General features: G+C 42.8%; 1 protein-coding gene across 9 annotated transcripts in view; it reads right to left on the bottom strand.

Annotated features, from left to right (window-relative positions):
- Positions 1–15,324, bottom strand: part of TSPAN4 (tetraspanin 4) — a 503,822-nt gene that overhangs the window by 248,255 nt on the left and 240,243 nt on the right. Inside the window, exon 1 of one of the 9 annotated variants that reach the window (XM_083428335.1) lies at positions 14,420–14,554. The exons of the other annotated variants lie outside the window; for them this stretch is intronic. Coding sequence (XP_083284461.1) covers positions 14,420–14,486 — 67 coding nt within the window. The 5' untranslated portion in view covers positions 14,487–14,554. Of the gene's footprint in view, positions 1–14,419; positions 14,555–15,324 lie in introns of those variants that run through there. 9 annotated transcript variants of the gene reach the window in all.

Below are 15,324 nucleotides of genomic sequence, written 5' to 3'. Positions count from 1 at the left end.
CACATAAAAAAGAACGTTTGCGGGAGGGGGGAGAGGAGGATTGGCAGAATAAGTTTGCTGTATTTCAGATATGAAGTTTATTGCCAGAAAAAACTGTGTCACTCGTCAAGTCACTTTAAAGTGTTACCCAATGTCATGACTGGGGAGAGGGCTTTGAAGAAAAAGAAAGAGAAAAACGTTTTCCCCCCACTCTGCATCTGTACTCCACATAGCCTTTGCCATCTTGGGCGCTATACTTTCTGAGCAACTCAATTTCCAGTTCCTTGAAAATGCTGACATCTCTTTAAATGGCAATATTCTCTAAAACCACAGAGAAAACGTAGCTTCTGCTCCAAGTCATATAAAAGATTATTCTGAGCTTTGAAATGATACTAAATTTAAGCTGCAATTTCAAGTGGCTGAGAAGAGATTGGCATTTTAATGGCTGCCTCCCAACCCCCCCACGCCGCCGAACACCACTCTTCTCTCAATCCCTTTTGCCACATAATTCCTCATGTCAACTCTTTGGATTTCCTTCCAAACATGCCATTTAACTATCAGACCCAATTCACATTACTAGCCCCTACCTTCACAGCATTACAGCCAGGGTGAGCTTGAAATCTTAAAGACCAGTCGCTATTTCCTCAAAGCCGCAGAGTTGGAAAGTTAAGAGTTTGGATGTTAAAGCTGACATACAGGCATAATGAACAACTGGATAATTCAAAATTACTACCAGTATCTCTAAGTCAGGGATGGGGAGCCTGTGGGTCTCCATATGTTGGGACTACAACTCCCATCATCCCTGATTACTGGCTATGTTGGCTGGGACTGATGGGAAATAGAGTCCAACAATATCTGCAGGGTAACAAGCCTACAGGCTGTTTTATTATTGCACAACTCACATTCATGTATTTTCACATTTGTATACTGAGGCTTAGTCATGCTGGCCACATGACCCGGAGCTGTACGCCGGCTCCCTCGGCCAATAAAGTGAGATGAGTGCCACAACCCCAAAGTCGGCCACGACGGAACCTAATGGTCAGGGGTCCCTTTACCTTGCCTTTCCTTCAAGGTTTCCCCCATTTTATTGAAAAATGTAACTTTGGCATTACACCTGTGCCATGTTTCCGTTGCTGCTCCCTTCTGTTGGAATGCTGTACCTCTTGAACATTACATGGCTCCCTCAGCTTCTAATTTTAAACCTTTATTAAAATCCCATCCCTTCATCCTCACATTTTGAATTGAGCTCATCGTTCACCCTTTGCTTTTCCTTCTCTGAGGTGTCCAGTCTTTAATGTGAGCTTGTAGTCAGAGACTTTTCTTTTTATAACCCTTGGAACGGTGCCAACAAGGCAAGAGGTGCCTTAGGCATCATTTTAAAGTGATAATAATTTTGTCTTCACGATTTGTCTTTGAGCTTCATTAACCTATAGCATAGTGACTAGCTGAAGGTCAACCAGACAACTTAGTGGGTTGTATGGGGAGCTGAAATCTGGCCTCGCTTGTTCAAGATAGGCACTCGGCTCACACTATCATACCAGCTTTCATTGCTATTTGCTCATTTGTGCATATGGTTGTGGTACATTTGTGGTGCCCACAATAGTATATCTGGTTTGCTAGTGTGCCCCACAAGGTCCCAAAAGGTTGGTGATCCTGGATTTTTAATATTTGTATGTGACCATCAGTTTAACAACTTCATTATGCTTGCAAAGCATGTACTCTGCCACTGAGTCACAATCCCTCTCCTCTACTCTCACCCCAAGGTATCAATACAAATGAAGGGACCAAGAAACACAAAAGAAGTCTTTCCAGGGAGTGTGAGAGCACAAGACCGTACACAAAACCAAGAGGAACTATTCTCTCTCTGGGCTTGTCCACATCTGCCTGTCCTGTGCCTAGAAAGTGTGAGTGATTTTCCACTTGACCTACACCTTTCCCAGTGAAAATCCGCTCTTTAGTGCTAAATCAGAGCAAGTGCCAAACCAAAGAAAACCCGAATTGCCTTTTGCTCTGATTTAGTGCTAATGAGTGGTTTTCTCCAGGGGTGTGGGGGAAGCAGTGGAACAGAAGGAAGTGTGGATAAGCCCTCTGTCTCTAAACATCAGGGCTTGTGGTCATCTAAAAAAAATGGATTGCCAACAGGTTCATGACACCAAAAGGAAGCATTCCATTACACAATGCATAATGAACTTACGGAATTCACTGCTGTAAGATGTGATGATGGTCACTAGCTTAGATGGGCTTTAGGAAAGGATTAAACAAGCGTATGGAGAACAAATGTATCAAAGGCGCTTAGCTGGGATAGCTAAGAATGGATCCTCTAACTTGATATGCAGTATATTTTTGCTTACCAGACACTTAGGTAAAATGACAGACGATGGTTCTGTCTACTATGCCCTGCTTGTTTGCTTTCCAGTGGCATCTGACTGTCTACTGGTGGGAAGAGTTGTGGTCTAAATGGATCCTTGATCTGGGAGAAAGAAAGTAGCCAATGTATAGTACTGAGAGCAGGATTTGTGGGACTAAGAGGAATAAGAAATAGCTCTTTTTATTTCACTCCAAGTGAGGTGATTCTGAAGACAAGCTTCCCACCTCTTCCCCCACAGAAATCACTTGGTCCACATGGTATCATGAAGAGGAAATGGCTCGTTTCCAACAAATTCAGCTATGGAATATTGGAAATTATCAAGCATATAGGAGAACAAGTCTATCCAAAGAAGAATCAATATGGCTTGAGGTTATGGGAGACAGCTCAATGGAGGTTTGTGCAGCAGCTGCGGAAAAAGGCGAATTCCATGTTAAGATTGTTAGGAAAGGGAACAAAAACAAAGCATCCAATATTGTAACGCCTTTATAAAAATCTACAGAACAACCACACTTGGAATACAGTGTATCGTTCTAGTTCCTGCAACAGAGCTGATCAAAAGACTGGAGCAAGATCTTATAAGGAAAGGTGACAACATTTAGGGCTTTTTTAGTTTAGGGGATTGGAAGGCAAGTGCGGGGAGACGTTTCAAGAAAGAGGTGTAGAAAATTAGGTATGGTAAGCAGAGAGTGGATGGGTTTTTCTCACTCTCTTATAATACCAGGGGTCATATAATGAAACTGTATGTTAGCAGAGTCCAGTCAGACAAGATGTACTACCAGTTACTGGGGGAAATGAGCTCATGGGCTAATGAGTTCCTGTGCTGCTTGTGGGCTTCCCATAGGCATCTAGCTGGCCACTATGAGGAAAGAATGCTGGACTAAATATGCCAGGGCCCCTCTCGTGTTCTTACTATCAAACTGATCAAGTACTTGCATAAGAATTTGCTATGTTTTAAAATTATTTTCCTGGAAGGGATTGGGGAGGGAGCATTTGAAGTTAAAAGTGAACCTGTTCCTTTGGAGGTGCCCCAGTAAATAAGAAGATCTCCGATAGAGCTGACCAAGCATCCACTGAGGTCAGCAGTCTGTTTCCAGCAGTAGTCAGCCAGATGCCACCAGGAAGCCTGCTACAAGGGCACAAGGACAGCAACACTCCCTTGAAGTTGGTTTATAGCATCTGGTATTCAGAGACACACCGTCTCCAAACATGGAGCTAACCAGTCACTGGCACCCCCATCCTTCCGGGAATGCTCCATGCTGCCTTAGAGAACTGGCAGGTACAAATGCTCCCCCCGTCCTTCACTCCTTTAGATAAGATATAACAGCATTCAGAGGTCTGAGTTTAATGGACCACTTTCTTTTTCAGGGGCCAGTTTCAGACTTACATGATGTCATAGAACTGGTTGGACCCAGAGGAATAGTGGGAGGAAACGGCTGGGGAACCACCAAGGGAAGAAGGCTCAGAGCCTGGGGAGCAGTGATGGGACAACGATGGGTGGTTAGAGGAAGAAGACTGGGAAGAGGAGATGGCAGAAGTTGAAGGGGTGACAGGGCTTAGTGAGCTAGGAGAGCCTGTGGCAGACAGAAGTCAAGAATCAGGGGCAAAAGATGAAGCAGGCAAGTGGGAGAAGTGAGGTCAAGAGGCAGAGATGAGTCAGGCTGGTGAAGAGTCACGGATGTCTCTCCCTCCTGCTGTGACAAGCTCCCCTCCTCCTGTCTCCCAGAACCAGTGGCGTGGCAACAGGCTGCACACAGTCTCTGACTGCTTGAAAACAGCCCCAGAAAAGAGGGGACTTAGGTGGCTATGGGGAGGTGGGGACTTTCAGACTCGGCAACTGATTTCACAGAGCAAGACCGCCGGAAATGAGCTGCTGCACTCATTAGGCCTGGCACTCAACTCCAAATTTGAATTGTGTGATTACTGACCAGCAAGCACTGTGACACATGCCAGCCACTTATGTTTCTGCTGTGCAAAAGAAACAACTACCCGCATTCCTTGTTATTCAGACTGATATGGGGTGAAATAAACCACGCCTAGGTAAAGGTAAAGGTACCCCTGCCCGTACGGGCCAGTTGTGTCCGACTCTAGGGTTGCGTGCTCATCTCGCTCTAGAGGCCGTGAGCCGGCGCCGTCCGAAGACACTTCCGGGTCACGGGGCCAGCGTGATGAAGCTGCAGCTGGCGAGCCAGCACCAGCGCAGCACACGGAAACGCCGTTTACCTTCCCGCTATAAAGCGGTACCTATTTATCTACTTGCACTTAAGAGTGCTTTCGAACTGCTAGGTGGGCAGGAGCTGGGACCGAACGACGGGAGCTCACCCCACCACGGGGATTCGAACCGCCGACCATCCGATCGGCAAGTCCTAGGCACTGAGGTTTTACCCACAGCGCCACCCGCATCCCTTAAACCACGCCTACCATATACTAATTATAAAGACACCTTTTCCAGCCCTCTTCTACACTAAATACATGAGAATTCCCATTCTCAGGCATGAGAATTCCAGCCTGTAGATGTCAAAATGATGAATTTCACTCCCAAGCTAAAGGGAATCTCAAAAACAGAACTCATGGTATTTGATCTTTGCTTGTGATCAATGAAATTCAATTCATATGAAACTCAATGTGATCAATGAAACGCAATTCATAGTTGGCTAGCAGAAGTGAAACCATGGCTACACCTCCAGAGAAGAGATTCCTCAGGACTCAAGTGGTTTGTCATCTCAGCAGGTACCAGGCCTGATAAATTTCATAGCAGGTAGCCATATTAGTCTGTTGTAGCAAAAACAGAGTGTCTTGTGGCATTATAAAAGACTGACACATTTATTAAGGCATAAGCTTTTGGGGACCAGAACCCCGAGTTCATCAGAGGGATGGCAAAGGAAAAGAAACTCAAACTCAACAGCTTTTCTGACAACTGCGTAAAGCCACTTATCCTTTCAAAAACAGGGGGGAATATGTTGACTTCTCACCTACTACATATTTAATTTTATTCTGAAATGTTTGGCAGATTGTCCCCCATTCAAAAGTGAACTTGTGCCCCTGTCTTTCTGAGACAAGTCATCTCACATTCAATCTGCACTGTCAGTTGCAGGGAAGACACCTTTCTATTCATATTTATTCCTTGCCAAGCAGAGTTGAAAGGTTCATCTTCCCCTTTCTTGTCAGGACATTCTCCCATCTTCCAAACCTCCAACATGTACACACACATACACACACCCCACAGACTCCATCTCCCCCATTCAAACTCACTTATGGCAACAATACAACAAGATGTCCTCTGTATTCCTCAGAAATCACACCGGCGTTATTCAGCTGTCTGGAAGCAGCACCTGCTGCTAAGGCTACAGATGTACAAGGTGAACTAAAAGGCATCTGTCTACAAAACAGACGGTGTGACCACAGACATACAGTATAACAAGTCTTCAGCATTTCTCTTCCCATCTGTCACACTATTTTCAGTTTGAGTTTCACGATTTCAACTACCCTAATGAAACAATCCCACAGCAATATTTTATCAGCAATAAAACAAAGGGGAGGGAGAGAAAAGGGTGTGCCCATTTAGTTAACATAAAAGTTAGCTAAAGCTATTACTTTTTTATGGAGGTTTACTACACTGGAAACAATATATTTAAGGGAGGAGATATTAAGATGGAATGACTCCATATCTCCCTCCCTCTCTACAAAAAGTTCATAAAGGATCAAATTTCTCGGTGGAGTAGTAGGCAAAAGGCTATTCCATTATTCTAGGTTAGAGAAAACGCCTTTGACAGGTCTATAAACAGGAACATAAGCAAACTATTACAAAAAGCAAGTATTCAGTGCTTAATTCATTCCCAGGATTTGGAATCCAAGCTGCAGAACTGCAGACTTCAATCAGATGCACACACCATGTGGCATTATCCATTGGATATTTCCCCACATATATGGGCTAAAAACTTATTTTTTAAAACAATGGCTGAGATTTTCAGGGAGCTACATACAATGCCACATTCTGTGCTTTCTCTGTGCTCCTTCAAAAACTATGACACTCAGTCATTCACATGTCAGCAATAGTTCTAGTCCCATCAGCAGGAAAGCTCAGAGGAAACAAGAATGACCTAGCATGCTGGGCCTAATGAAATGGCCCTAGGAGAAGAGCGCTTCCACACTCCAGCACACAACACCCACAATGATAGACCTGCAGCGCCTCCAAATAGGCAGCTCTCTGGTTCAGGGTGGAAGAGAAGCCCTCCCTCCTCCAGCTAAACATTTCACAGGAAAGAAGTCCGTTTGGATTGCATAACACAGTCATCCAGGCCTGGCTGAGCACATCTACACCTGTGAAAAGCAAGTACATTATTTATTACTATGAGAATGAAAACATTAAAATGGGGAAATGTGTGAAGGTTCTCTCTTCCTGGAAGTGCTAATAGCCCAGACAGCATCCTATGGAATGTTTTTCTTTCTCTTTGGGAAAAGGCATTTTATGTTACTTCTTAACAGTCCCTGTGGAGAAAAATGTACAGCTGACATATTGTGCTTTGACACTGGAGTGGTACCTCACAATACAGTATTATGGTGTTCATGTACTATAAAAGCAGTAGGTGGGGCCAGAATAATGTATTGTGATCTATCTACCTACCCTGCCAACACACACACTTTCCCACACACAGGGTCAAGAGGAATCTGGAAAAAGAGGGGAAAGGGTTTGGGAGAGATGCGGCTACTTCTGCCCCCATCTGACCTTGGATCACAAACTGCAGGACTTGGTGTTTCATTTCCTTGCTTTGTAGCATCTCTTTACGAGACAATTTGTTTTAGTACCTGCCATCTGTATTTATGGCATGAGAATTTCCAAGCAAATACTTTATGTGGCCTTATATAATTGAAGCTAAAATGATTACCAAGCATCTCTGTCAGATAGATTCCTGAGTGAACTTTTCTCAAAATGGCATTAACTTTCAGTTCTGCTTACAACTTTAGAAACGCAATAGACTTTTGTCACAATTCTCGCCCTCATAACTCACTCTCAATGAAAGGTCATCTTCTACACTTAATATTCCATTAACTCACCATCCAGTGGATAAAGCTACCCATGATGAGAATGAACATTTTACTGCTTTCAAAAAACTACCCATTGCCAGAATAAGACTCTTCAGCTATTAGCTATGCCACAGCCTCATAGACAGAAAATGCGATGAGCGTGCACATCTCATGTGATGGATTTCTTAGCTCATGATCCATAACAGAGTCTTACACTCTGTGGTGGAAATGCTAGCTAGAAATAGTTGAAAGAGGAGAGCACATGCCCTGCTAGTGCACTGGAGCTGCTAGTTAGGATGGGAGATTGCTAGATGCTGCAGACTGACATGTACTAAAACAAAATGAGACAGCACCCAAGCTTACCTACGCTCTCACTGTTCAGCACCTGCCAGCAGTGACTTGCATTACACACCAATCATGAGAAAAGAACTGCCCTGCAATGCATGTATGAACCAATGGTACCAACAGCTGTTGTTTCTGCAGCCTGCAAGGGTCTCATGAACTGATTGCACTCATTGCCTTGCACATTGTTTCTAGAATTCTGCAGGTCCCAGAAGCGGTATCACTGTGCATATGCAGAAATACTAAGGGGCCAAAAAAAAAAGCCTCCAAACTTGAGCTGCACGCAATGGAAATCTTTTGCCACCTACTTAATCCTGAACCAAACGGATATTCTCCATGCACAAATGCCACCAGACATAATGCAAACTTGTGGCTTGGTGCTACATACATTAACCATGAAGAATCCTTGGGCTTGTGTGGCTCACTTCTCCCCATCCTTCCTAAAAATGCTGATATCATATAAGGTTCCTTCCCATTCACAGAATCATTCATTATTGTTCATGAAAGAAGACCATTTGTGTAAGCTCTTAAACAATTATACACCTTTATGACCTTCATATAATAAAACATGAAAAACCAATATAAACAATGTTCAGGAGGTGAATGCCATTGCTGACACAGCCAACATGGCACCACCCCAAACCAAGGGGAGGTATCGGCAAACTAGAAGAAAGCCGAAAAGCACAAAACAGATTTGGGGGGAAATCCTGGGGGGCCGGGGCAAGCAGGTCCATCTGTGAGACAAAAGGAGGCCTTATAAGCACGTGTGTGTCCTTGTTTTGGAGAGTATGGCATTATGAGATAGTGTTAGCAACAAGAACATGGGTCAGGCCAATGGCCCATCTAGTCCAGCATTCTGTTCTCACAGTGGCCGACCAGTTGCCTATGGGAAACCTCAAAGCAGAACATGAGCACAACAGAACTCTGGCCTTCTGTGATTCCCAGCAACTGGCATTCAGAAGCATAATGCCTGTGACAGTGGAGGTAGAACCATTTCTCATCTTGAGAAATATTCAGCAGTTCAGCCAAGGAATGCCCCCCCTCCATAAATACCATCAACCTACCTCATAGGGTTATTTCAGACAAGATAAGAACTTGGAAGCACGTTCCATGTTATCTGAAATGGCTCCTAGGAGGCTAAATCAATGTTGGCAAAGCACATGCGGTTGCAAGGATAAAGCAAAAGAAGTGCTGAGGAACTGCAGCTTCTTATTAAAGCAAACATTAAAGATAAGTATGCTAATTTAGATAAAACAAAACATTTCCCCAAATAAACTTTGGGATTAATCCAAAGTGACCCTTAACCCGAGTGAAACTACTTAAGCAACTTGCCTGGAGTTTCTGCCATTCCTTGTTCAATGTGTGCCAAAAACAAACACAACTCAGCTCTTGGCTTCCTGTTAGGCACTTCAGGACATTTCTACACACATAGACAGACACACAGACACAATCAATGTGATCTCCGAGTGTGTTTTCCCCTGAGCATAGTAATACTCTATCAGGTAATCTCAGAGAGATAACAGGAGAATATAGTTAGGATTCATGTGCATGCACCAGATAGGGAGAGCTTTGCTGTGGTGGACGCACAACCATGCCATTGCTTCCCTCCCCCCTTTAAGATGCAGCTAAGCTACATATACTGTGGAGGAGAGGGGCAATGTTGGAGGCCTTTAAAAGGGAAGTCAGTGCTGCAGCTGTCCAGCTGGCAACCCTGCTGGTTCCAAAGGACAATGAAGCCAAGAACTAGAGCTATGCTAAAATTTATCCCACATTATTTTTCATCAATTCTCCATTCAATCATGAGAAAAGAAATGCATTTGCTTGAAAACTATCCAAGGAGAGAGAAATTTTCAGTGGAGTGAGGAGTTTGCACACACCTTCCTTTCAAGGCAGCCAAGGAGCACTTTCTTTCATTCTACAAATCTTTTCTCTGCTGGTCTGCAACCAGCAGCCTTCCTGGGCACTTGCCTTTCCAGGAAACCCTGGGACATTTTCAGCTGGGATTTCCTGTAAGCACAGGAAGGCTGCCAAGGGTTTGCTGTGTTTTTCGTTTTTTTTAACAAGTGAGGTCTTTTTACCTTTAAGGAAAGCAGTGTAGGAATATAGAGAGGGGCATTAAGGTAAAACGAAGGAGTTTGCTTAAAAACAGAATGTGGCAGACAAATAGAAGTCTCTTGCACAAGGAAATTTTTATATAATCTGGACAGCATCAGGTGCTTTTGTGAAAAAAGCAACTCCTTGAAGCAACAAGGTTGTTGTTGTTGGGGCAAAAAGATTCCTGCATCGCAGGGAGTTGGACTGGATGACCCTCCCTTCCAGCTCTATGATTCCTTTTTTCTTCTTCTTTTTGCATTAGTGCTGTGACAGGCAGACCAGGGAGAAGAAGGCACTCGACCGTGATTGAACATAAAGACCCACTCCCATTTACAAAATAGGGGAGAGGCAAGCAGGCAGAGGTTTTCAAGGCAGCTCTTTTCTGAAAGACCTAACAGCATTCTCATTCTGCCCTGTTTCTGCTACTCAGAGTGCCAGCTTCTCAAGTTGATTGAGGGGGCCCGACACAATGTCCTGACGTCACACACACAACATCACGAAGAGCCTGGTCCCCTCAAAAAGCATTGAGGGGCTGAAACTGTCTCGGCCCCAGTAGCTGTTGCATATAGCACTACTAGTTAAATAGCAGCTGCTTTTTGAAAGAAATTCAGGAATTCATGCATGCCTGTTGTTCATGTGCAGTTGGGCCCTAAGTAATGGGAAATTTATAGGGCATCCTTTGCAAGCATGGGAATAGCCAAGGGGGAGGGGGTCAGCTGCCCCCCAATACAGTAAATCAATCAATATACTTAACGAACTGAGGTTCTGCCCCCCAACATAAAGCCTGGTTGACCCTAGTTTGCTTCACATTTGTCAATTTGATATTAATCTTGTATCATGTTAATATAATTACTAAATCTTGCTTATTCACAATATTCCAAATGGGTTTGTTCATGAAGCACTGCAATGACAAATATTCAGTATGCTATCCCCTACTATAAGATTTGCTGCTAATCTGTCATATTTATCCAGAGCAAAATCTTTAATACAACCTCATAAGGTGCTTAGCAGGTTCTTGAGTTTTGTCTAATTGCAGTATTTGTCTAATTGCCTGGATGATTACTTCCTTCCAAGATTTCTCAGCTGAACAAGCCCACCACATGTGGAGATAATGCCCTTCTTGTTTACAACTACTCCAACAATTTGAGAATGTAGCAGTAACATACATTCTAAAGATTTTCCTAAGATTTAAGTTTCTACTTATTGGCCATAATGCAATGCAGAATTATATGTGCTTAAGCCCACTTCTTTCAATGTCTTATGTGCACACATATCATTAATTGCACAAGTTCTTTTGCAGTTGGAAAACTAACTATTACTAATAACAAATACTAACTACTAACAGACTTACATAAGGGATATGCTTTGCCACCGCCTGAAAAATCCTGCTGCTCACACCTAACAAGCTTCTCACAGGAGTACAGGTCATAAGGACAAAAGACAAGCTGAATACAATTCCTGACTTGGCCACTGTCACTAAACTTAGTAGTTTTGCTTAGAACTTGACCCTACAAAAGTGCAATGTTACCTTGATCGTGCCAAGCTCTTAAATAGCTACTTCACTCTGGGCATAACAAAGTGGAATGGCTATGAAACTACTCATGTGCTTAAAGATAAGCTTGTGTCCAGTCCTTTGCAGAAATGTCAGTAGAAGGCAGTATTCAAAAGACAACTGGAGAGACGATAAAAAGTACCAGGGTCTTACAAGTGAGGTGTGTGACATATAGCATCAGAGCAAGTTTCCCATAGATACTAACAGTACAGTAAACTATCAGCAAATGCCACAAATACCCGTTGCATTTTGGATATTAATAGGAAAATTATGGGACAGGTGAAACACCCACACCGCAACTGCTGGAGATTTTCCTGTCATGCAATACAGTATTTTAAGACTGGGTGAAATTCTTTGATAGTACAACAGGGTATCTCACAGGGAACAGGAAAAAACACACACAAATAATGAGAATCCACACCCTTCTGCAGAAATGCTGTGTGGAAGATTCTTAACCTTATAATTGCAATGCTCTGTAAGATTCCTGTTCCTAAATGAAGAAAGCTATGGAAATATCATGTGTCAGAGGGATTTTGCCAACACAAAAGGTTGCCATGACTCTGCTCTCTTCAGATGATCAATAAAATACAAATACACAAACCAAGCTCTCAAATCTCCTAAACTGTCATGCTCTATATCTGCCACTAGTAAGTCAGAGCCATCTTTAGGGCAAGTGATCACAGTCTTTCATAATCCTGATTGGCTCAATGCTACATAAAATTATCCTTGTTGCTAGTGGGGAATATCTACATGTTTGTTTGTTTTGAGAATGGAATATGCCCATGCATTGCACATGACCCCTTTTTAATTGCAGAATGAATGCTGGTTCCCTGTATGTCTACAAGGCACAGAGGAATGACAGTAAAGGCAGGGTAGATAAAACACTGTCTGGAAAGCCCAAGTATAATGGCTCTACTTGCACAGAACACTAAGCCAAATTATGGCTTAGCATGAACAACCAAGCATGCTAGTACCCATTTAGAAACTGGTGGCCATTGAATTCCTTTCCTGGTCCTGCTGCTGCAACGCTACAGAGAGCTAAGTCATGGTTTGGCTTAGGGTTACAAGTGAACGAGAGCTTGTGGTTTGTATCCCACAATGATAACATGAGTATCAACCACAAGCAAATCTTGTTTAGTCGAAGACCACTTACCCTTTCTGTGGGGAAGCAGTTATGGCCTGGCGCAGATGCTGAGGAGGTGGGGTGGGGTGGGGTTGACCCACGCGGCCAGCCATTGATGCCCAATGCCTATACATACCAAATGCCTATGCCAAAACTTACTTACATCTATAATCAATAAAGTTGTGGCTGTTTTCCATTCCAAAATGCTGTCATATCATTCACGCTGGTCTTACACATACAGAATCCTTAGCCCTCCCAGTAAACCCAGCCTGCTGTGCTGTGGTCCACAAGCCACAAGCCCACAGTTGCACATAATGCTAAGTCAAACCATGGCTTAGCTCACACTATAGCATGTCATAGTTTGGCTCAGCGCTTTTTTTCTTTAAAAAAAAGTGTAATGGTACAGTACTCTCATTTTGACTCAAGAAAATCACCATTTTATAGTTCAAATCCAGAAAAATAAATACAGTAAATGGACAAAAGTACAAAGATTCACAAAATGTTTAGGGGTATGCATACCCCTGCTTCCCCCCAGGAAAAAAGCACTGGTTTGGCTTAGTATTGCACACAAACCAGACCAATGTCAGTACAGTGTATGGGAGACTTAAAAGGACGTCAATCATCTGGTGCAAAGTGGTTGCTTGATCTCAGGGGACAGAGGCCACCTGAAAAATACCAACTGTGTGTTGATGATGGGGTCATACTACCAGTCTTGTAGGGCATGAAACTACAGGCTCATAAGAAGGTAAGTACTGCCAAGTTGGTGATGATCCTTCTACATGAAGTTTATCTCCCAGGGAGGCTCACCTGGCGCCAGCATTACATATATTTAGGCACCAGGTGAAAACGTTTCTCTTCAACCAGGTGTTCAGTTGATTAAACATGCTATGGCCTTTTAAGTGTGTTTGTTGGAGGGGGCTGATTGGTTTGTTTTTGTTTTATTGTGTATTTTGTGTTCTTATTTTGTATTTTTATGCCGTGAACTGCCCTGTGATCTTTGGATGTAATATGAACTATGCTTTGAGTTATACCTGATCTTATTAAATCAAAAATACTTGATGATGATGATGATAAGCCATATGAACGTTCTTCCTTTTTAGCATTTTACCAATTTTATTTATTTATATTAAATATAATAAATAACAATGAATTTATCAGAATTTGTATAGTGCTAAAAAATTCTAAACTGTTTACATAGAGTACATGTTAACATTATTGATAGAAGTCAGAAATTAAAAAAACAGTTGGCCTAATTCCCCCATCTAAATAAAATCAGCAGTTAAATAAATATACATTATACAAATAAAATTACATCTTTATGCCCTACCAACTCCTTTCCAGCAACTCCCTAAAACTGAATGCCAGATAAGAAGTCCGATCAGCACTACAACCTAAATTGGTGTTGATCTCCATAATCCATAATGCAACTTCCTTGCTATTTATTTCTGACCTCATTCATGTGTATTATGATTCACATAATTTAGGCTCTAATTCACAACCAGACACACCACACTCTATTAATGCATACTGAAAACTGAACTATCCATCTCTAGCAACTTCTCTTGCTGAAAACTGCCTTTGAGGTAGTGCTAATTTTATCAGGCTTCTGGCCAGATGAGAGCAGCTTGGAATCTCTATAAATTCCAGTAGCTAGATTCCCCCCAAACAATTGGCAGCTGGAAACTTTCCCTAAGAACTAGGAACATAGGTGAACTCAAATTCAAGCACAGCAAGTGGCCAGAAGGTGTATATCTAAAACTTTAGCCAACACATAGGATTTTAAACATGTGCAACGAAAGAGCCCTTAAAACGTTGAATTTGGCTGAGGGTGAGGAAATTAAACATTTTGCACAGTTCAGACCATGTCATCATTGTATTTACAGCATTAAGGTGCTAGAGAGAGCCACCAGAACCCAAGACAACACCACATACACTGTACCTGGTTGGGGCTGCACAAGTAAGACAGGTCCATCCCAAAGGATTAGCGAAGCTGTGGGTATGCTCATCTCGGCTTGCTGCTTGTTCCCCTCCTGCCTTACATACCACAGCTCCCTTGCTCAGCCTTGCAGTGTCTGAGTGGAGTCCTGATTCATGATTTCAGGCTCCAGCAGGAATGTAGCAATTGAAAACTCGGAACTATTTTTACCCTTGACCAGCCGCAGCCTCTCTGTTCTATAAAGACTTCTAAAGAAAAAACCATTCCCAGCTAGTTCAGGATGTGTTTTAGGGATCTATGGTTCTCTGGCATTTGCTGTAGCTTTTTAAACTGCACAGTTGCTAACAGGAAAAAGTGAGCTTACACTCTGCTATTATTGACAACAATCAAAAAGTCAGGCTATTGATCCATGGTGTGTGTGTGTGTGTGTGTGTGTGTGTGTGTAATTTATTTCTTACTTTTCACTGTAAACATTTTAGGGACAGCTCCTCCAAAACAAGGAGCTTAATTTCATATGCACACAATATTTCTTGTAGGAATTTGATTTTATCCCCCAACTGAAATAAAAAAGAAAAAGGAAGAAGTGGAGGAGGAGCAGGAAAGAAATCTCTTTCCAGACATGAAAATTATGAAATATTAAGTTGCAAGAAACAGGGGTAAAGGAACCTTAAGTCTGCAAACCATGGCACAGTTCAATTGTAGACCTCATTCTAATTAGCCAGGTCTTTTTTGCACTGAGAATGACCCTTGTGCCCATCCAAATACTATTTATGGAAGGGCAAACTGGGCACTTTCCCAGGAGAAAGCATCCCACCCCCCACCCCCAAAGCTCAGCCCAGCAGCAGGGAGGAACACTATGGAAACTTATGCGCAGCCTGCACCACCATACAGCTCATTCACATTAAATC

The sequence above is a fragment of the Podarcis tiliguerta genome (genome assembly GCF_965153285.1).
Source record: "Podarcis tiliguerta genome assembly, chromosome: 1".
Lineage (NCBI taxonomy): Eukaryota > Metazoa > Chordata > Lepidosauria > Squamata > Lacertidae > Podarcis > Podarcis tiliguerta.
Note: the sequence above shows the minus strand (reverse complement) of the source record. Positions and strands in the feature narration are given on the sequence as shown.